We start from the raw sequence: 24,207 nt of genomic DNA, 5'->3' as shown, positions 1-24,207 counted from the left end.
AAGTGTCCAAAAGTGGGAATTATGCGATAACGGACACAACAATGCATCATGTATTATAAGATCATTATTTTTGTAGCGTGATCCATTAAAACGTACAATATTTCAATTCAGACCAATTACTATTAGCCTACTCCACTAGGTCTGAAACATAGGGCCTATTGTTCGCTGCAAACATGATGATCTTAAATTAATTTACTATTAATAAATGTGTAAAGTTGCATAAATTGGAAATACTCAATAAAGTAGGCTAACTACGTGTGGACGCGGAAAGTGAAGTATATCCGCGGATTAAGATGTGAAGGATTCTATGGTCCAGTTATTATTTTCACCCCATAATAGCGGCCGCGCTACTGGAGCGCCATCTAGTGGCTCTTACCCAAAAAGTATCAAAGTGTCGCCTCTTGGGTTCTAAGCTCTTTGCCTGAACTAATGTGGAATACAACAAAGTTGTGCACATTTTGTACCTTATTAACCCCCTAAGGGGTGTATATTATTACCTTAAAGTAACATATTAGTAAGGGTACCGTCCCAGTGACAGCTTTTGTCCCTTTTTTTCTGAGAGTAAAGACTCACTGAAATGATCTGCAGATGCGTCCAAAGAGGAAGTAGAATGGAGCATCCTGGGGGTTTATAATAATTACATTTTTTGCAACTTTTTATAGGATATGTGGTGGGGAAATATGCTCCTAAAGAAAGATAAGATTACCAGAAAAGAGACTTTTTTTATCTGGTAAAGATTACTTTTTGGAAGTGCAAGAAATTGACTAAAAGACATTTCATCATTTTTATTATTCACACCATTCACACAGCAGGCATTTTGATGTGAGCAGATTCGAGTTGGGAGGTATTTTTTAAATATTCAATTCTGAAAATCACACTCGACTCTCTGTTATTAAAAGATTCGAAGCCGGGATTTAAAACAGGCCCTGAGAGCCAAGGCCCTTTTTTCCTCCACTCTGTCGGCCCGTTAGTGTTTGTTTAAACGGAAAGCTTTTTCATCACAATCCGTGGACCCGTGTTGAAAAGCAATCCGCTCACTCACACTACCTCATTTTTGTCCGAGGCACTAACTGCCTCACAGGGTGTTTAAGATCGTGGCGCGCAGGTACAGAGCCGCTGGCTTGGCAGGAAATCCTCTGAACCAATAATCCAGGGTAATTTTCATGGCTCGGCAGCAGCCGCCCATCTAAATTGTACAGATGTTTCCCACGCTTGCGGCCCGATTGATTTCCCTGCTGGAGGAGATAATTGTCCGATCCAGTTCACTCGGACAGCGCGAAAACTCCCGGTACCGACTCGAGTCATGAGTTTCTTCCTCACGAGAACAAACCGCAGCCAGCGCGACCGATGAAATTACTCTGCTGAATGTGGAAATCAGCCTTTGGTTCGCGCAGTAATTAGGTCAATTAAATAACACATCGTCCCCTGAAGACTCAAGAAAAGCACGTCCATTCTTTATACTCTGAAGTGTAGAGTTTAAGTGTGTTTGACGATATGCTTTCTTTCCCTGCAGAACATCAAAGAAACACTCAGACTTTCCACCATTACGGCTTCATTCTCTCCCCGTCTTGTTCCCACACGCTGATAGAGTTTTACAGGTGGGGTTTCATTCCCGTTTGATTATTTATCCTGCTTTTCCTCCCGGAGGATCGCGGCGGCTCCACAGAAGCCCTGCCAGCTCTGAAATAATGTCCGAGGCCTCTGTGTTGTCTCTGACCCGCCTGTCACAACAGGTGATTATTAGTCTGAAAAGCTTTGAAATCAGCTCACCTCCTTCACTGAGTTCTCGTACATTTAGTCATATACAAGATTTGTGTACTGGCTTTTGTTTCTCAGTTGTTGGAAAATGCTCAGAAGACTATAGAAGACTTTTTATCTCACAATTCTGACTTTTTTCCTCACAATTCTGACTTCTCAGAATTGTGAGGAAAAAAGTCAGAATTGTGAGATATAAATTCATAATTGCGAGTAAATGTCAGGAATGCAAGAAAAAAATTAAAATTGCAAGAGAAAAGTCAGAATTCCAAGAAAAAGTCAGAATTGCAAGAAAAAAGTCAGAATTCCAAGAAGTCAGAATTCCGAGAAAAAAGTAAGAAAATGTCAGAATTCTAAAAAGGAATAAGAATTACAAGAAAAAAATCAGATTCCGAGGAAAATGTCAGAATTCTAAGAAAAAAAGTAAGAATTGTGAGAAAAAAATCAGAATTCTGAGGAAAAAAGTAAGAATTGCGAGAAAAAAAGTCTGAATTCCGAGAAAAAAATAAATAAAATTGCAAGAGAAAAGTCAGAATTCCAAGAAGTCAGAATTGTGAGAAAAAAAGTCAAAATTCCGAGGAAAGAAGTCGTAATTCCGAGAAAAAAGTAAGAATTGCGAGAAAAAAAGTCAGAATTGTGAGATTAAAAGTCGCATTTACCATAATTGTGAGTTTATCATTGCGAGATATAAACTTGCACTTGAGGAAAAAGACAGAATTGAAGTTAGAATTTCGAGTTATAAATTCGGAATTGTGAAAAATAAAGTCAGAAGTGCGGAATATAAACTTATAATTCTGAGAATTGTGAGATATAAACTCGGAATTGCAAGAACAAAAAGTCTGAATTGTCCTAACAGAAGTCCCTAACCCAGAGATAAAAAGTCACAATTACCTTTTTTATTTTTTATTCCACGGCGGAAACAACAACTTTGAGCATCTAAGTGTATGAGACCTTGGCAAAAGTCTTAATTTACTCTCCACTTTCATTCTGCCGAATGCAACAGTGAATCAGCTGAAATATGATAGTCAGATTGATTTTCTGGAGCAAATATACGATTTATTGTAAACCTCTTTGAGTCGAGTGTGTGTGGTCTGACTGTACCTCATTCCCGGCACGCTTACATCGTGTTAAACTCATCGGATCTGGTGGGGGTCACTTTACAGTATGTCGACTATGCTGACTTGATCCTAATCCACGCTGATGTTATCCTGAAATGATCTCAAAGTGAGTAAATAGTTCTCGTAGCCTGTAAAAGTTGGCGTAAAGTGGGGAAAACGACTAAATCCCAGCAGCGCGAAGCTCCATCCGTACTGCTGATCTCAGCCTTCATTAACTGCTTGTGTGACTTTCATCAAAGGCAAACAAATAAATGTCAGAGAATTTGAATTAATTCCCAGCATGCCAAGTGCCAAAGACCCCCCTCTGCCATGGAAAAGTTGAATGTTAATGCTCTGGGTTTTGGTGTCTTGGAGAGAAAGAGAGAGAGAGAGAGGGACCTGGGGAACGTTCCTCTGAGTTTTGTACTTGCAAACCCATTTCTAATGCAAATAACTTGAATAAAGCTTGAGTTTATAACTCATGAGAGACCTTAAATTCATTGAAAGTCTTTGGGATGTGCTGGAGGAGACTTTACAGAGTGCTCGACTCTTGCATTGTCATTACAAGATCTTGACCAACCATTGATGCACCTCTTCATGTAAATAACATCACGTTTATCTGTATTTGCCTATTTGTTTGACTTTTTTTGGGGGGGCTGGGCAGTGTATATATATTATATCTGAAAACAAACTCATAACAACTTAGGTACGTGTCGAATTCTATAGCATAAATTGGCTCCTACAGCCAGTTTTCTCGTTCAAATCAACTGAAGTCATGGCAGAGCAACATTTTTAAGAGAATCTCACTGAGTTAAACTGTTGACATGTTTATAGCAGCTACCTGAAAAATAACACATCTGGTTTAACGGTACAAACATTTGAAGGAAACTCTATCGCCCCCTCGAGTGCTGAGGTTTGCTGCCACCACAGTAGCACGAGAACACACAGTAAGTGCATTTAACCGGACTGCCAAGTATTCGCGTGCTCGCAGAAAGTGTTTTTGGCCTTAATCAGCGATCTGGATTTCCACAAGTCTTTTGACAACTTTAGTTCCATTCTGAAATCCAACGGCCATGCGGATGGACTCCAGTTCAAACGCTGTCCGTTCATTTCGAGAAGCTTTTTCCACACATTTTCCACCGTGGAATATTTTTCCCGTCTGCACAGGAGCAACATCAGAAGTAAGTGGGTGAAACTCTTGGCTGTTCTGTCACACACACTCTCTGAACCTGAGATACACACAATCAAATATGCCACACACACACACACACACACACACACACACAGAAGTCCGGACACTGCAGGAAAAGTCATATGTTTAATTCATTCAGTACAGGGTTTTTTTTTCTCTCAGTGCAAAACAACAAGAGTTATTCTATAACGTGTGCTGGTCGTGTACAGAAGATCGTGGTGTGGTTGTGATCTCAGCTGTAGGAGGCGCTCTCGATACTCAAGCTCAGGCTGATGTGAGGGTGGATGAAGATGATGTGGGGCTCGTCCAGGTCAGCAGGAAAGAAACCCAAAATAAACACATATACAAAAGCCTGCATCCAAACCCTAGTGAGCTGCATCCGAACTTAAATAGCGGATGTGGAATGCTCTAATTTGTAGTTTGACAAGCTAAACTACATAAAATAAATGAATTACATTTCTCTCATTTCATTTTGGTCATCTTCACTCAAAAAAAGGCCTAAATGTAAGACTATGTATTTGAATTGCATATAAAATGTCCTTTCATAAACTTAATGTGATGCATATTTGTCAGTCAATAAAACACTTCAGATTCCTGTAATTGTACTTATAAACTGAACGTGTTTTAAGTACACAATATTCAGGTTTATATATCAATAAATCCATTTTAACTAATCTAATATTTCTTGTTCCATATTTTAATCATGTTCATAACTATTTTATTTACAAAGTGACATCGCCAACTACTGGCCTGGCAGCAGAATACAGCGCTTTTAGTCGATTCTTGTGTTCGTACTATTTAACTGAATACATTTAAGTGTTTTACATAATGAACATATTTATGCTGATTCTAAGCAATTTTAATCAAATCAAAACAGATGCAAACTATGTCATGATTATTTGAGTGCAGGAATCATGTATGTATATATGCATCGCATTTAGGGGCTGTTTGCACAACGCCATTTTCAATTAAAAACCGAAAACATTTTATGCATTTTAGCCGTTCAAATACACGATAACAGCATTTTGGCGATAAGCTTTTGAAGCGATACCATTATCGTCTCGGTGTAAACAACAAAAACGCAAATTTGTGAAAACGGTGACGTCATGCGTATTACGTGTTCAGTCTATTGCCGCGTACTTTCTTTACAAAGCAACATCGCCATCTACTGGCCTGACAGCAGAATACAGTATTTTAAATCGTTTTCACAGATCCATGTAAACAGGGATCGTTTTGACAACTTTGTTGTCTGTATGCAAAGGAAAATCTTTGGGATGAATTGGGAATGAATCTATGTTGCTGTCTAGGTAGGCAGCTCACTAGGTTTTGGAACAGACACACAGAAACATGGATGCCAACGCTGTCGAACATACAATGAAACAGAGAGGTGGGCAAACACAAGGCCATGACTATAGTCTTCTTCATTCAACTGAACCACAAAATACGTCCATTAACAAAATTACTTGTATATATTTCTATATTTATATATCTAAAGTGCATTATAGTACAAAAATATAGAAGGTCAGCAGCACCTTGATACCTTTACAAAATAAATACACCATTCAAACAAAATAAATTACAGGAATTCTGACACCGTAATAGAGGCATAGTCCTAAAAAAAAAAAAAAAAGAATAAAAGGAAACGAAAAAGAAACAAAGCAAAGTATTCACAAGGATCCAAATCTGCAGCTCCGTGGAGCTGTAATAATGCTTTAGCAGTATCGTTATTTGTCATTGTCACTGTTCGGGCGCATTGAGAATATTTACAGACAATAAATATTTTCCTCTCACTTTTACAGTGGACGGTAACATGAGCATTTAGGTGTCCATTTCAAAAGTCCTCACGGATCTGAAAGAGAAAAGGCAAAACTGTTTTGAAAATCAGCAACAGAAGTTAGGATTAGGTTTTTATTGTAAAATAAATACTTAATGCAGTTTGGTATTAAATATTGGGTTTCATTAAAGTAAATGTATGTTTTAAAAGTGCAATTGTTAACTTATAGAGCAATTTATACTTGACTTAACCTTTAAAAAATAACTTTGTTGGTATAAATTCATGTATTTAGGTTGATTCAGTGAAGTTTGACTTGAATAGGCCATTACCATTTTTAGATTTCCAATATTTTAATGTAGCAAATGGTGCGTTTAAGTTCGCATTCACGTGTTGGGAAATCATAATCGTACTTCCGCAATGTGACTTTTTCTGTATAAAATTCAAGTTTTGTGGTTTTAAATGTTTTTCGGTTAATTCAACAGTATTAAATAATATTTTTTGACCAAAATTTAATCACATTTTTTTCAGCGTTTGGTATTTTGTACATGCAACTTTATCGTAAATGAATTCATTTTAACAAATTTACCAGCTGCATCCATTGCATCTGACATATTTTCTCATTTTTCACTAAGGGCTATAAAAAAATCCCAATTTTCCTACTCGTAATTACGATTTTGCTCAAATATCCGACATGACACACCATTTTAATAATGAGTATCTTGTAGCATAGCAGACAATTGAAAGAACGTACCGTTGTCAAAGACTGACAGTGTTTTAGTGCAGCGCCACCTGCTGGCCCACATACGGCCGCCACTCCAGGTGGAAGCCACTACCGAACTCTTCCAGCGGTGATCGGCCCAGTGAACGGGCCCTCCTCTTCCTCTTTTCCCCCTCCCTCCTCTTCCCCGCACGTCCTTTCTTCTTCCGCTTGCCGATGGCCTTCATCGTGCTCTCTTTGTACGTTTGCGACTTGTTGGTTTCCTGCGGGAGGTTGGTACCCTCCTCGTCCTCCAGACGGAAGCTGATTGGCAGATTCTTGGTGCCCCCAGCGGGTTTCGGATGGACGGTGCCTGTTCCTATGGAGACGCCCACACCCATCGGCACGGGAACGGTGAAGCCGCCTCCCCCTCCTCCGCTGCTGCCGATGCCGCCTCTCGGCTGCTGAGCCTCGCGGATCTCAGCCGTGTGAACTTCATGCAGCAGTTCCTGCAGCCACATGCGTCTCTTAAAATCCTGCAGCGTCCGGCCCTTATCGTGCATCAGCTGAGCATGTGTCACTGAACGCTTCCTGGTAGAGAGAAGAACGACAGAGAATTAGCATTGGTCGCAACTCAAAAACACTGTTTTCGGCTGATGTCACCAAGTTTTTATTTTTAATTTGCAATGCCCACTTTTTCAGAATTTAATCAATTCCCAATAATATATGCAGTATCACAATGGTTGCAAAAAATGTTCTGACACAGTATTTTTGCCTTAACATACTTAAATCAAGACACATTTACTGGAGAAGCAAAATGACTGAAGATATTAACTCGCTGTTGTGCTCCTCAAACCATTCCTGAACCATTTTTGCTTTGTGGCAGGAGCATTATCCTGATGAAAGAGTCCACAGCCAACAGGGAATACCGTTTCCATGAAAGGCTGTACATGGTCTGCAACAGACAAAGTAACATCCACATGGATGCAAGGTTTCCCAGCAGATGATTGCTCAAAGCATCACACTGCCTCCGCCGGCTTGCCTTCTTCCCATAGTGCATCCTGGTGCATCAATGAGCCTTGATAATCAGTGTTATTCACTTCACCTGCTCATAATGTTATGCCTGATCGGTGTAATCAAGTCTTAATATCTTAAGAGTTTCACTCTTTTTACTGAAAAACAAGACAAAGAAACTAACCAAGAAGATCAGAATAAATCAAGCTTGTAGTAAATTCAATGTTCACAGTACTGCGTTTGACCCTGAGACCTCTGTATTACTAACCCAACGTGTGTGAATCAGTTTCTGAGGCCTCCCGGATTCATCCGAGTGTATCTTCTAGAATTCATTCTGCTTCCCATGCAAATATTTAAATGTTTCTAATTGCTGCAATGTCATTAGCTCTACATTTACACACACACACACGATCCGACATGGTGCCTTTAACCGTAATCCACTGGTCTGATCAGTGAGCGTTTGTGCTGTCGCCCTTGTTCAATGTGTTTTTAGTTAAATCCAGGGGGTTTGAGAAGGTCTGGCCCACATCCAACACCTCGCTGGTGCTGTATTCACCCGTCCGGGCCTCCGCTTCCAGATCCTGCATCTAACCCAAACAAACCACCAGGAGTGCTGAAGTGAAGCACACAGGCTCTTTAACCGTTTTCTGACACAGTCATCAACGTGGATTTTAAACATAGTACATCAAAACTGTCACGGGCCGAAAGTGGCAAAAGCCAATAATCACAGGCTTTAGCTGATGCTTAAACACTCACTGCAATAATTCTAATTAATGGTGCCATTGTGTCTCGGCTTAAATCATTTGGAGGTCTGAGCGCGGTCGTTCCTGACAGCCAGCAGCCGTACGGCTCTCTGCTACCGTGTGCACTTTTGGATGCTCGGCTCAGTCCAAATGTCTTGAAACAATTACACATATCTCATAGCCAGTGCTGCGCTCCAGCCAAAGTAAAGCATAATTCAGTGCTGTTTCAAAATATCCACTCATTCAACCAGCGGTGAGAGTTAAAACGCACCACAAGGGGGCACCAGAGGGCATGAATCAAACCAGGACACGGTAACACACCCCACAGTCCCTGGAGAAAGTATATTCCTTCCGTGTTATAATAAGGCACTAAATTTCCATGCATCTCCGGACAGAAATCGACCTCCATCACCTACAACTAACTAAAGCTCATTGATTCTGCTTCTGCTTTAACAGGTAAATGATGCTGCATTCTTGAACTTCTGGAGCATCTGAATACTCCGGCGTACAAACGGCCCTTTTTTCCAGGCTGGTTAAACCGATCCGTGAGATAATTCCTTGCCAGGCGTGGAACGATGAGTTTTCCTTTCTTTGGAAAGTGGCTTTATTCCTCTCCGGTGGCTCCTAAATAATGCTGCGCCTCCTGGCAGCTTGTGTTCTCCTCTCCTCTGTCACCTCTTATTATTTTCTTAATGTACTCGGACAGATTTATGAGCGAGGAACGTCCTGAGAGAGCAAACCTTTTCCATAAAAGCCCAAAGCCAGTTTCTGTGCGTCCTCAGACAATAATGAAGCGTCAGAAGTGAAGCCCACGCTCCACCTACTCAGGTGTTTAAGATTCCTGTCCTGTGCTGCAGATTTGTCATATTTACTGAATATTTCAGCATGTAAAAAACATATAAAAGGGTAAATTAAATTCATGACTATTTATCTATCGATTCATTAATCAATCGATCTATCGATTCATCAATCAATCTATCTATCGATTCTATATATTGATTCTATCTATCGATTCTATCGATTCATCAATCTATCTATCGATTCATCAATCAATCTATCTATCGATTCATCAATCAATCTATCGATTCATCAATCTATCTGTCGATTCTATCTATCGATTCTATCTAACTATTCATCAATCAATCTATCGATTCATCAATCTATCTGTCGATTCTATCTATCGATTCTATCTAACTATTCTTCAATCAATCTATCTATCGATTTATCAATCAATCTGTCTATCGATTCATCAATCAATCGATTCTATCTATCGATTCATCAATCAATCTATCTATCGATTCTATATATTGGTTCTATCTATCGATTCTATCTATCGATTTATCAATCAATCTATCTATCGATTCATCAATCAATCTATCGATTCATCAATCAATCTATCTATCGATTCTATATATTGATTCTATCTATCGATTCTATCTATTGATTTATCAATCAATCTATCTATCGATTCATCAATCAATCTATCTATCGATTCATCAATCAATCTATCGATTCTATATATTGATTCTATCTATCGATTATATCTATCTATCGATTCATCAATCTATCTATCTATCGATTCATCAATCTATCTATCTATCGATTCATCAATCTATCTATCGATTCATCAATCTATCTATCTATTGATTCATCAATCTATCTATCGTTTCATCAATCTATCTATCTATCGATCGATTCATCAATCAATCTATCTATCGATTCATCAATCTATCTATCTATCAATTCAAAAATCAATCTATCTATCTATCTATCTATCTATCTATCTATCTATCTATCTATCCGCTAATCCACCAATCAATCAATCAGTCAATCGATTCATCGATTCATCCATCCATCCATCCTTCCATCCATCCATCGATTCATCAATCCATCTATCTATCCATTCATCCATCTGTCTATCTATCCATCTATTGATTTATTTAATCTATCCTTCCATCCATCCATCCATCATCCATCCATCCATCCATCCATCCATCCATCCATCCATCCATCATCCATCCATCATCCATCATCCATCCATCCATCCATCCATCCATCATCCATCATCCATCATCCATCCATCCATCATCCATCCATCCATCCATCCATCCATCCATCCATCCATCCATCCATCCATCCATCCATCCATCCATCCATCCATCCATCCATCCAGCCAGCCAGCTAAAGGTGAATTATGGGAGGTTTATGTAAGAATCTATGACCATGTGCTTTTTTCATCCTGTGAAAAAAAATTCAAAATTTCATGAATGTAAAAAAGTCCTCTGTTTCTGCTTTTACACTTTCTAGTTCACTTTAAATACTACACGAGGAGCACTAAAGAGAGAGGGAGAGAAAACTCTTAGCGTGGCATCCTTCCAGCTGTTCCTTTTTAGCATACCTGAAGATAATTGCTACTTTGTGCTGGTTTAATTAAAAAAACAGGCAGAGAGAGAGAGAGAGAGACCTGCTTTCACCCTTATCCGCGATGCATGCGGTTTGAAAGATCTCCGGCTCCGTGCGTTTCATCTTCGCAGGCGCAGCTGGCTTGGGTTCAAGTCAAACTCCAGTAGGAGGCATTGTCCTGGACAGCAGATGGACTTGTCAGCATTAGCTAGTTATAAACGGTGAACGCCCTTTCTGATGTGCCGTGAGATCACTGCGATAAAAGCGCTAAAGTGAACGCTGCTGAAAGAGGAACTTGTGTTGTTTGGCCACCGGCTGGATTTATGCGATACTTTGTCCTTCGAACAAAGCACAGCTCTTCCTAGGAGGGATTTAATCAGAGCGATTGGCCAACACAAAATCAAATCGGACCGATTTAAGGCCTAACCCTGTTACTCTCACTAACTAATTGACATTTACATGCTTACCCATCAGAAACGTGCTTGTAAATGGGTGAATTACAGTAGCAATCACACTCTTCACTTCAGTCAAATCAAATGAATAATAGTTTTAATGACCAATTCATCTTTTATTAACTTTGTATCACTTTTCAAAAACTTTGCAAAATTGCCCAAAATACAATTATAAACCCACGATAACTGAACGAAGACAAACAATAGACACACTGCATTTATATAAAGCAAATAATTTAACTCTAAAAGATGCTTTTTTTCCACTCACAATTGCACTGCATTATTAAAACATTATTAACTTTCTTTCTGAACGTGCATAAAGCAAACGCTTCTAGAATAAATCCAAACGCACATGCATTAATGCACACAAAACACGTCACAGTCGTTGCATTAGTGTCTCAAATCACCCGAGAGGATCAAAACCAAAGTGTGTGTGTCTCGTCTCTCTCCTAACACACACACACACACACACAGATTCAGTTGCCTCTCTGGCACAAGCTGCACAACAATCATCAGACGATGGGCGAACCGTGTCTCACAAACACACTCGCTCACATCATTAAAAGCCGATATGAAGTTAGGGAGGTCCTGGCAGGCACAAGCGGATCGCAGACGGCGGGGGGAGCACGGCTTTCCAAAGCTCATGGAAGCATGTTTTGCATTCTGGGCCCTGCTGAGGGGTTCGCAGGACATAAAAGCGCGCTTGCTCGGCTCGGCATAATATACTCCAGCGGGAGAGGCCCGTTTGACTTGGGCTGCCGCCTAAATTTGCATCAGCAATCTCTCTCTCGCTCTACGTCTCTCTCTCGTGCTTCACTATCAGAGGACAGCGTCTGTCACAAAAGCATCTCTGTGCGTGCAGCAGGTGGCCCGCGGAGCGTCTGGGTGGCATCCCTAGAGCCCCGCGTCCCGCTCGCCCTCAAACCCTGAGCAAACACACAGGTGGGCGCAGACTATCAAAACACCTCCCAGCACGATCGACAAACCCGAGTGTTTTCCAGTGCATTACAGCCAAACACCACACACACAACAACAATCACCAGATTTACACATTTTATGAAGAGAACATCCGTGTGCAATGAAGTGCAATCGGTTGTTTCTTTTTGTTTGGCATGTTTGGCTCTTTCAACAATGTTTTATCATCCACCAGGTGAAAATCATAAGTCTGATCACACACCTGGAGCTGGATAAAAACACTACATGTTTTATAATTTATGAACTTTGCAACACTGGCACTGTTATTGAACTGAACTGAATCATCATTGAACTGAATTACAACACTATTGTTTACAGCTGAAATCAAATTCACTTCAATTGATTTAAATTTACACTATTGAATCAACATTAGACTGAATAATGACACTGTTGTCTTTTGTAGAACTGGCACTGAGATTGAAATTATTACTGTGAAGCTGCTTTGAACCAATCTGTGTTGCACTAGAAACTTCTCTTCAACACGTCCACTGCACAGATGCAGATTCATGCTCGAGTTTAATACTGAAATTTAGCAGTTTGTTTAAATCACTAACTCTAAGAGCAACAGTAATATTTATGCTTGGTGATTACGTCCAAAAGAAGTGTCCAAAAATCACTGATGTGGAGTAAAACACCCAAAGACACTTACATTCGGCTGCTGAGGGCATCGACGGGCCTGCCGTGGTGCGGAACAGGAGAACACAGTAAGAACAGAGCAAAGAACCACTGCTGCAGAACCCTTCTAGAACACAACATCCTCATCCTCAGCGGACCTGAGCAAACACACACATCACATTCATCAAGATCACGTGAATGATTCATGTTCTGTTCACTCTACGTTCTTGTGAATATGTTCAATCACACAGTGCAGTTAAGTCTTAAATATGCAACGAAACCCCAAAGAAGCATTCAGTGAAGAGTTCTTAAAATAACCTTTTTTTTTCTTTTCTTAGTGTGAAGAAAATTCTAATAATCACTATAAAGTATCTTTTTTGCAATGGAAAAGTTCCGTGCATTGCAAAAAGTGATTCTTCCTTTCTTGTTTTCCAGCAAATATCTAAACATTATTCAATCAAGATATATTTACTGGAGAATCAAAAATGTGAGTTTTTTGCATTAAGCAAAAAATAAATGCCAGTGGGGTCTTAAAATGATCTTGTTTTCCATTTTAATTTCCCACTGGAAGATTTTTTTTTTTTTTTTTTTTTTTTAATAATTCTGAGCATAAACTTGCTTCTCCAGTAAATGTATCTTAATTTCAAAACGTTGAGAGATTTGTATTTGAAAACAAAACAAATGTACTGAGGAAGAAGCTCTTTTTGCAGTGTGGATGTTAAATGTTCTTCATGGGAACACTTATGAACCTTTATTTACAAGAGTGCTTTTCTCCCAGCCCATACTGAAGAAGAGTTCAGAGAGCTCAAACTTAAACCAGTTCAACATGTTGGAGAGAAAAGAGGAATTCCAGTAAGTCCACAACAAAACCTCAAAGCCCATGATGAGCAACAGGAGAGAAGTGTACTCACAGTAATGTCTGTGTCTCCGTCTCTTCTGTCCTGTAAGACAGAGCTCTGCGAGTCTCCTCAAAGTTTCCAGGCTGCGATCAAACACAAACAAACAAATCAATGAGCGCTGCGGTCGGTCCAGGTGAACGCGTCCTTCAGCATTACGTCCTTTGGTTTCTCTGAGATGATCTTGTCTAAAGTGAGCCCAATGGGAATCCAGAGGCGATCGGTGTGGGGTGAACGAGTGTGTGTTCCAGGTGGTCTGTCCTGCACTGACTGACTCCACTCTGTTATAGAGGAGTCAGATGAACCCACCAATACTGTGATGGGAAAGTTTCTAAACTGTCTGTGCAGGTTGAGAGAGAGAGAGAGAGAGAGGGAGGAGAGGTAAAACAGCGAGTGGGAGGTGACGGCTGGGGAGTCCTAACAAAGACTCTGTCCATATAGAAGGAGCCAACTTCTCTATGTTTACATGAGAGACAGATGTGGCAGCACTCCTTCAGGAGAAATCTTTCTCGTATACACTCGGCAATGCCATAGAAGAAACATTTGGGCTCCCCAAAAAGAACCATTTTTAGAACATTTTAATAATTTAAAAGCTTTAAAGAGTGTGCAGCAGACACACAAATGACTCTACTTTACATTCATCTGTCAGTGTCATTAGATAAATAAATATCAAAGCAAGTGGCAATTATTTTAAAATCAAAACAAATTAAGTGTACGTTATTCTAAACAGAAGTTTGTCTTCAAAATCATCAACAAAATCAACTTGACATCTTAAATCCTTCTTTATTCCAATGACCTTTTTATATAGCCACTGAAATCACCAAAGCACCAGCCCAGTTAACAAAAATATATTCTAAGAACGTTTTGCTAATGTTCCCATTAAGTTACGAAAACACTATTCCTGAGAGTTTTTAAAAAAAATTTTTTTTTTTCAAACATTAAAGGAACATTCCATTGTATCATTCTTCAAACATCAACGGAATGTTACTTTTGAATGTTCTGAAAGAAATTCTAAAAAATGTTAGACTGAATAAAATGTTCCATGAATGTGCTGATGTCTTGAGAACATTATTAAAGAGCAGATAACGTTGAATGAATGTTCTGTTAATGTTACTGGAAGAACGTTTGTTCATAACGTTCTGAGAACATTCCTGTTAGCTGGGAGTGGCTTATATGAACTACTTAGACTAGCAAAATAACTTTAAGTCAGTTACATTACAACATAAATTGGTTGTAAATATGTGTACCTTGAATGGGATGCATGTTGCTTCTGAATAAAAGTGTCTGCCAAATGCACAAATGTCTGCTAAATGTGCATGGTTTAATTTGAATCCGAGAGCAATAATGATATAACGACAGCAGCACATGATATAGTTCTGTTTATTCTAAGCTTGTGCTGCAATGCTATAATGCTCGAGCTCTTCAAAGCAGGATGGATTCTGATTCTGATCATTCATCGTCTGGGAAAAAAAGATTCTAGAAGTGATTCCAGTGATATTGTTCCTCTATGCAGTAATCGTTTGCAGAGCCCTGCACATGACATGCAAGAAAATACTAATTCATTCCCTCAATTTACTATTTCATTCCCTCGATTTGCTAAATCGTGCACACTACTATTTTTTTTTTTCCTGCATGTCATGTGTTGGGATCCGTAATCGTTATAGTTGTGATGCTACTCTTTTACATTCAGAATGATTTTAAGAGCTATATCTTTATCGTCCTTGAGGTGAATGGGTATTAAGACAGATCACCTCTTGTTAGTCAGACAAGTTCTTAAGACATAGTCTAAACATTGCAAAAATGAAGAATTTCAGACATTTAGTCATTGCATTATAAATAAAATGAATGCAATGACTACAGCTGTATTTCACTATGATAATAAAGCCAGTCAGCTTTCTGTCACTTTCAGAACTAGTCATAAAAACAACTTTTGTCTCTTTCTTTAAAACTCAAGCACACAATATCTTCAAACTGTTGATCTGCTTTGCGTTTTTACCTTTGAAAGTAAGTCCGTTGACATTTTGTGTTAGTAAGGAGTCATAAACCTCCCCAGGTGATGTAGTTTGACAGTGTGTGCAGGTGTGTGTGTGTGTGGTGAACACTGACTGAAGGCTATTGTTGGCCTTTCGGTGCCAGATTTCAGAAACACGTAAGCTCTCGTAAGCAAAGACATTTTCCGCACTCCCTGATCTTTAGCTTTGGCCAGCCGTGAGCACTTGTCACTCAGCAGATTTCTGGAGCAGTAAGTTGCTGGGGTTTTTTGCATCAAACTTTCTATTTTTTATCAAATTTATATGTGTGACGCTGGATATTTCGGCCCCCGGCAGCCCAGATCATCATACAAACATCTCACTGAATTTTCCAATCAGAGTTTTAACAGGTTAGCTGAGGAAGACGTTAGTTAGTAAGGTCGAATGTGAGAGGTTGACAGATATTTACAGATATTTGCTTCCATGAGTGTAACGGATTATCAAAAAAGAAAAAAAGTTGGGTGGGACTTGGTTCCATGCATTGGTTGTTGGATGTTGAGATTGGCATAACCAAACACAATTGGTTCTCATACTTCCACTACAAGAGCCAATGAGATGTGAAAGGTAGTATTTTGTGATTTTGCTATTGTATGACTTCACAAGACTTGGAATATAGCACTCAAGTCTTCTTTATGTATTAGTACTACGATCATTTTGGAGCTTGACGACCCACCATAGAAGAAAAATCATATGGGTTTGCAATGACATGGGTGAGTAAAAGAATGTAAATGATTAACCAATTACCTTAATGCTTAAAAGAGATCTGTATGTATTAACATCACCCTAAATTAATTGCTGAACTATTTTGGTCTGTGGACACTGGCAGTTCGTAAGTGTTAATTCAAAGGTCCATCCGTCTGTCACATCTGCACTCATCCGACTTCCTCTTTCCCAGAAGGGTGACTCATTACGGCTTCTCATTTAACAAGAGTAATTGATTTTCACAGCTGTCTTTTACATTAGTGTTCGTCCCACCCACAGACTTGTGCGGAGAATTCAAGGAATTCCTCCCAGCTGATGCGTTTGGCCTTTTCTCCGTCTCCCTCCTTCTAATTAAATCAGACGCATCCTCAGTTTGATCTCTCACTAATGAATCAGAAGTTGTGTCTATTTAAAAATAAATATTGTAACTAGGGCTGTGATTTTTTCAGTTTAACACATTAAAAATATTTAATGCAATTAATGCAGCATCTGTTTTTTCGGATGAGTGGAAGGTCTTAAAGTGACAGCAGCCTAATAAACTTGCTGTGTCATTAATGTTCATCAAAGAACAAAAGACAAAGAGAAAATCACCCACTGCTCATGACTGAATAACTTTTGTAGCTTTAATAAGGATTCATCAATATTTAATTTATAATTTATGCAATGAAGCCATACCTGTTAGATCAAAGATTTAAAATATACTGTGTTAATGTTGTTTCTATGTTAATTTGGAGAATAAATGATGCAACATAAAAATAGATTAAAAACTTTAATGTTAGGTGCGATTGCGATTAATTGCAGAAAAATGTGCTATTCATTTTTTTTAATCGATTTACAGCATTAATTTGTAACAAATCGAGTGCCGCAGTGATGACGGAATTTTAAAAAAATAAAAAATTAAAAAATTCATAAATAAGTACAAAGAATTGACATTGAATTAAACGGAAAATTTTGAAGTGGTTCCCTTGACAAATTCCCAATAGGATTCTCCCACTGGCTTTTGGATTATTGCTGAATAATAAGATGTGACTAACAAAAAGTTTCTGATTCTTAAACGTTTAATAAACACAATTTAAGGCCTAAATAGGATTACATAGAATGATGGAAAATAATGTGAAAGCGGTAAAAAGAGCAAATTTAATTTTATCACTTCTCGTATTTAAAACAAAATACAAAGTGCCTCAGATGACTTTACAAAAAAAGCCAGTCATAGTTTATTTCATCTCAAATATATTTTTGACAGATCTTCTCATGTCATTTAGCAGTGAGATTTTCTCTTTGAAGATCTGTGGAATAATTTAAAGGTCGACTTGTTTACAAAACAACAAAATGCCGGTCCTGTTTCAGTGAGCGTCAGTCATTGGCTGGGTGTGTCTGATTGTGTTTAAAGTCAACATGGAATTAAAACACACTCGAATTACTTTCTTAAAACATGTTCTTGGTCTTATTGTGAATGATTCATCAGTCTAGATTACATAAAACGTGTTTGTCTTCATAATAATTATTAAAATATAATAACTAGCTCCACGTCTGAAACAACTTTTCTTGTCAGCTGATGTCATCAGTCTCCTCCCTTCCATTCATTCTGCAATGACACGCCCAATTTTTTACGATCCAATCAATTTCCAACACCTGAGATCAAGCCCCTCCCCTAGGTGTTTTTTTTTAATCATTGGCATTTACACAGAAATACATCAGATTACAAAAATAAAGTAGTTTCATGCTGACTTTAAATCACTAAACGTTGTGTAGTAATTGGGGTTTTGATTTGCTTCAGATGTGTTCTGCAAAAAAAAAACATTGCTGCACACAAATGTGTTTGTATTTACTAACGCTGGCAAATGCACCAGATTTTGACAGAACTTCTCACGTCATTTAGCTCGAGGCAGTCCGATTTTCTCTTTGAAGGTCTGTGGAACAATATAAAGGCCCTATTTACAAAACAACTCTATTACTGTCTGTGTGTGTGTGTGTGTGTGTGTGTCTGTCACTGACTGCCTATTACCTGTGCCTGTAATGTTGTGTACCTGATTCACACTGTTACTGCACAAAACATGATGTTCCTGCTTAGTACTTTTGTCTTGTTTTCCAGTATAAATATTCTTTATTTGAGAAGAGAAATTAGTTGTTAATTCTCTATATCAGTGTCTGTGTTACTCCCTGAAACGCCTCCATTGAAGTCTCTCATTTAAATAATTCACATGCAGAATAAAGGGGCGGGGCCTGCTTGAGTTAGTTAGTGGTGTGTTGAAACTGGCGGTTATGGTAAGGGGCGGGGCATTTCCCAAACACCAATCACAACACACTGCTCCAGCCGACCAATCAGAGCACATTGTGCTTTTCAGAAGGAGGGGCTTCATAGAGACAGGAACTAAACAGAGCGTTACTGACAGACTGGGAAGAGAGGAGCTGCAACAATGGAGAATATGAGGAGAATAATCAACATTCAATCTAGTAGAGACAAAAACAACATCAAGGGTTTGTAAAAGGACATAATAGGTCCTCTTTAATTTAAGATTGTAGATATTTGTAATGGAAAACAAGACAAAAATACTGAGGAAGAACATTTTTTTTTTTTTGCATGCAGGCAACAGTGCACTAATGATAAAGAGTGATGTATGGGCCTCTCGCATTTTACAGGCTCCTTTAAGTTTACATGCTGATGTAGTTAAAGTTCCACTTCAGTCACACAGGTCCTGTCTACCTGTTTCAGCTCCTGTGGTCCACCGACACACACACACACACACACTTATATAAGGGTTTCGTGTTGAGTTGGAAAAAAAGACCTCATTCGGGGGCACTCTGTAGAGTATACTTTACCTGCATATAAACAGGTGAAAAAAGTCTTTCCTGGCAGAAGGCGTGAAGTGGGGACAGCGCCAGGAAAGCTGTTTTAGATTCATCCAAAATTACTGGCTTTTGGCAGAGAGAGGCATACATACACAAAACAAATGTTCACTTTTAATCTTACTGCTTTTTTCCTCCGTCTCTCTCTCTCTCACGTCGTGTAATCTCTCTCTCCATCCAAGGATGTTTTATTAGGGCGACTGTATCAGATTCAATACGGGAAGGGCGATATAATTAAACGAGAGTACAGCGACGATTCACGTTTACAGTTAAATCTGAATTAAACTTTACAGGATCTGTCCGTGAAAATGTTTCCAGATGTTTAAGCCATCATAAAATCAAAATTGACCCCATTAATGCATGTTCCTGATCTTATTCTGAATATTTAATTGCTGCATCAGTCACATTATAATGAACGGTTCGGACAGAGCCATCAAACTAAGGGTTAAAGGCTCAAGTGTTGGTGCACGAAGGGTTAAACCAGAAAATATCCCCCATTGTTCCTCGTCCCAGATTTAAGTCACATTCGGCAGCGTCTTGGCTTCATTTAATGTCTTTTCTGTGGACTTCTCTCAGTTCTCTCCAGGAGTCATAAACTATTATATCACACCATTTACTTTACGATTCAGACTCGCACCGAACAGAACGTCAAACTGAAAACCCTTTTTGTCAAATTAATGGATCTATTTTTCATTCAGTAATTATAAACAGAGTTTGTTTCTTGAGATTATAATGCATTAATAGATGCTGCTCTGATACTTTACTGAAGATACTTGATATCTGAATATGAATGACCAGTCCTGATGATACGGTGAGTCTGAAGCATAAATAAAGCTATGAAAATAAAGTCTAGAAAGTCATTAAGTCTTCACACATCTAATCAGCAACTCCAGACTCCCAAAAATGAGCCCTGCTATATTAATATTAATTTATTATATTGGGTTTTTAAGTTATGTTTATGTTTATATTTATGTTATTAAGTTCACTGAAATTAACAGTTGTTATATTTTGTATTATTTTTAAAGCCTACTAAATGTTTAAATGATGGCTTCAATTATACTGTAATACAGTAAACAGCTATAATTACTCATTTCATCCCCAGAAATTAAAAAAAAGTAGATTCATACAGATTAATTACAGAAAATGTGCAATTAATTATTTTGACAATTGACAGAACTAATATACACAGTTCTGAGTTATATAGATATATTGATATAGATATAAATAGATTTATTGAAATTGAGCTAGAGACTTTCGATGGCAAATCATTGTAAACCTGAGTGAAGTGTAAGACACTGTTGAGATCTGTTGTGAAACACTCGAGGAGACACATCTGAGAATGAGGAGAATGAATAAGAGGACTTGTTTTCCGTTTAATCTCATGAGAAACATCTGAAATATTAAAGCGGATCTTTTAAGAGTTCATCGAGTTCATGTACAGATGTCTGACAGCACCATGACTTCATTTTCAGCTGAAGCTCTTCATCAAGATCCATCTGATCTGATCAGTGAGGATCAATGATTTACTGTCATCTCTATCGCAACCCAACTCAAACACACAACAACAAGATATTTTCTGAGCTGTAGACACACACACACACCAGAGCTGAACTTCATTAGGATTCACACGTGCTTCATCAGAACTCTGGGTTTCTGTGAGAGCCTGTGGAAATATGAGAGATCTCTTTCATATTTTAACTGTAACTCCAGAGTTCCAGAAGAAATCTCAACAGCATCTCAAACTGTGCTCGGATTTGCCATGGAAAGTCAGAGATCTCAATCTGAGCTCCAACATTTCTCATTAAACTCCACACAGAGGGAATGATCCACATCTTAAGGTTGATTTTGAATTATCCAAATAAAAACCTTTTTTTAATGCATATTTTTTCATTTAGTAAATGAAAGCATAAAAGAAGTCTAAAGTCAGAAATCTCAAACTTTTTACAGTATAAACTCCACATTTTAAAGCTCTATACTCCCTACTGTTGACTCATTTGTGTAGGTTTTTATTTCTCCTAACAAAATAAATCAAAGCAGAGTCCAAACTGCCATGCAAAAAATGAAAATGTGGAGTTTATTAAGGAGTTACTGCTCTCTGATGTGATCCTAAAATGACTGAAGCGTACATCAGTCTAAACCTGCAGTCAGAAACTTCAATATGAAACTCTATACAGAGCGAATGATCCATATTTTAAAGCTCTGTACTGTCTGTTTTTATTTCCCCAAACAAACTAAATCAAAGTTGAGACATAAAAGAGAGCATATCGCAGACATTTTGAGTTATTGCTACCTGACGTGATACTAAAATGACTTGTTAATGAATCTATTATAAGTTGCTTCAGTAATATTTTGGAATAAACTAAATAACTACCACATGAAGTTTCCTGAGCCATGAATGAGAAACATCTCGGTAATAAGACCATTGTGTGGAGAAACATTACACTAATATCATCTCAAAAAGAAAAGAAAAAGAAGAATATTTCACAAACAGACTGCTTTAAAGACATGAAAAATACTCACTGTAGTGATCAGGACGGCAGTCCACAAACTCGCCTTAACAATCCATACGGATATTTCTTCTGCTGGTCAAAAGTCTTTGGATTAACTGTCCTGAAATCAGTCTGGGTTTGTCCTGATGGCAGGTGAGAGAGATGCTGAGACTCGAGTCTGAAGTTGTCTTGACTTGCTGAGCTCCTCTGCTACTTGTGAAGCAGTCGAATGTTCAAAATATATATATATGAGGTTCAGGGCTGCTTCTGACATCACTGAGTAGTCAACACTACCGCCTCACATACACACACACACACAAGACATGCTGCATATGAAATTAGACGATGCCTCAAAACACACACACACACACACACACTCGCAAAGTGTGGGTTGTGGGGTTTTATATCAAACCGTATGCCAAAGTAACTTGCCTGTTCTTTTTTAAAACAGAAAATCACATGTTATTCGTTTTTCACAGTGTTTTTTGTGTGATTCACACCAGTTTGGGGGGGGACAAAAATCACACACATGCACACATACTTTCCCAGAAAACTTGCCCCGTCGCGTCACTGCTGCACACGGTGATACTCAACACTGCAAATGACTGTTATTTCATAAGCTTAAATGCTACATAAACTTCTCTCAGGCACATTAATATTATCATTTAAAAGCCAAATATGAAAACAGCCGAGGAGACACAGCTCTGTTGTGGTGTTAAACCGTGATAATTAAGTCAGGCCTTCATGTGGAGGAATTTGGCGAGTGTATGAACGCGCTCCAAACTCAGCGCGGCGGTCAATTTTTCAGCCCACTGCTGTGTGCTTAGCGTCACAGCTAATCTGAGTCCGCGGAGAGAGAGAGAGAGAGGTTGTCTGAGCTGAGGTTGAGCTATGTTTAGTTGCGGACGCTGCTGGTGGTTTGGGCTTTACTGTGCTGCCGCTGGCCCGTGGCGTGTGTATCATGACCTGCTCCCGTTCCCTCTTTGTGCTCCAACCGCTGACTGGGAAGGGCACCGCAAAACACGAAAAACTCCAGACGATTACAGTATTAGGGTCTGACATAGTCCTGACTGCAATGAAGATTATCTGTGGTCTACTTGTGGGCAGATTGTGTGCGTTTCGCCTCAGGAGTTCATGAGGGATTCGGTATTTTGTGGTGTCGATACCAAGTGTTTGTTTGCTTGTGGGTTAGGGGTCATTCTAGTAGCCAGAATTTTGATCTGCATAAAGTCTGGTTCACATTGCAGTTTGTCCTGAAGCATGTGCTTTGGAAGAGTTTTTAGAGGCGAAGATCTGGTCAAAAATAATGCAAATGATGCAATGTTATTGTATGCAGACAATAAGGTCTGCGTTAGTTAACTATGCACATTTTGGGATATCGCATAAAAGATTCGCATAATTTCTAAAAATGCACATTAAAAAAACGTATGCGCTTGTTTGAGTCGGATACATTTTTTATCTGATACATGCACATAAAATACGATGGAAACACATTTTGAGATAGAAACCTATACAGAACATTCTCTAATGGTTATTTTTAGGTTTTATTTTTATAATCATATATTAACTGTCCTTTTCAGGGAGGTTTTTCATGACAACCAAATAAGAACTTAAGAAGAGCGTGCTCTATACTGGTTAATCCCACCAAACATAGAACGTTCTTCTAACGTTAGAGCAATTCCTAATGTTCCAATTCCTAATGTTCCAATTCCTAATGTTCCAATTCCTAATGTTCTAAGAAATGTGCTCTTAAAGGTGCCGTAGAATCAAAAATTGAATTTATATTGGCATAGTTGAATAAAAAGAGTTCAGTACATGGAAATGACATACAGTGAGTCATTACCCATTGCTTCCTCCTTCTTATATAAATTTCATTTGTTTAAAAGATCTCAACATAACACCGACTGTTACGTAACAGTCGGGATCATTAATATGTATGACCCCAATATTTGCATATGCCAGCCCATGTTCAAGGCATTAGACAAGGGCAGCCAGTAACGTCTGGATCTGTGCACAGCTGAATCATCAGACTAGGTAAACAAGAAAGAACAACAGTGAAAAATGACAGATGGAGCAATAATAACTGACATGATTCATGATAGCATGATATTTTTAGTGATATTTGTAAATTGTCTTTCTAAATGTTTCGTTAGCATGTTGCTAATGTACTGTTAAATGTGGTTAAAGTTACTATTGTTTCTTACTGTATTCACGGAGACAAGAGCCATCGCTATTTTCATTATTAAACACTTGCAGTCTGTATAATTCATAAACACAACTTCATTCTTTATAAATCTCTCCAACAGTGTAGCATTAGCCGTTAGCCGCGGAGTACTATCAAACTCATTCAGAATCAAACGTAAACATCAAAATAAATACTATACTCACAGAGCATGCCATTTAAAGGGGCGGCGCGCTGCCAAAATCAGTGTATAGTTAATGATGCCCCAAAATAGGCAGTTAAAAAAATTAATTAAAAATAAACATTTTGTATTTTGAGCTGAAACTTCACAGACACATTCAGGA

The 24,207-nt window shown here is 38.6% G+C and overlaps 1 protein-coding gene across 2 annotated transcripts in view; it reads right to left on the bottom strand.

Annotated features, from left to right (window-relative positions):
* Positions 1–5,575: 5,575 nt before the first annotated feature.
* pthlha (parathyroid hormone-like hormone a) overlaps positions 5,576–24,207 on the bottom strand; it is a 32,406-nt gene continuing 13,774 nt past the window's right edge. The window contains exons 2-5 of one of the 2 annotated variants that reach the window (XM_067390795.1): positions 13,629–13,699; positions 12,752–12,875; positions 6,570–7,106; positions 5,576–5,893 (exon numbers count right to left, since the gene is read on the bottom strand). In XM_067390795.1, coding sequence (XP_067246896.1) covers positions 6,593–7,106; positions 12,752–12,864 — 627 coding nt within the window. In that variant the 5' untranslated portion in view covers positions 12,865–12,875; positions 13,629–13,699 and the 3' untranslated portion in view covers positions 5,576–5,893; positions 6,570–6,592. Of the gene's footprint in view, positions 5,894–6,569; positions 7,107–12,751; positions 12,876–13,628; positions 13,738–24,207 lie in introns of those variants that run through there. The other variant, XM_067390796.1, reaches the window with a different exon arrangement.

Source organism: Chanodichthys erythropterus, chromosome 8, assembly GCF_024489055.1.
Source record: "Chanodichthys erythropterus isolate Z2021 chromosome 8, ASM2448905v1, whole genome shotgun sequence".
NCBI lineage: Eukaryota > Metazoa > Chordata > Actinopteri > Cypriniformes > Xenocyprididae > Chanodichthys > Chanodichthys erythropterus.
The sequence above is the reverse complement of the archived record's forward strand: the minus strand, read 5'-3'. Positions and strand labels throughout refer to the sequence as shown.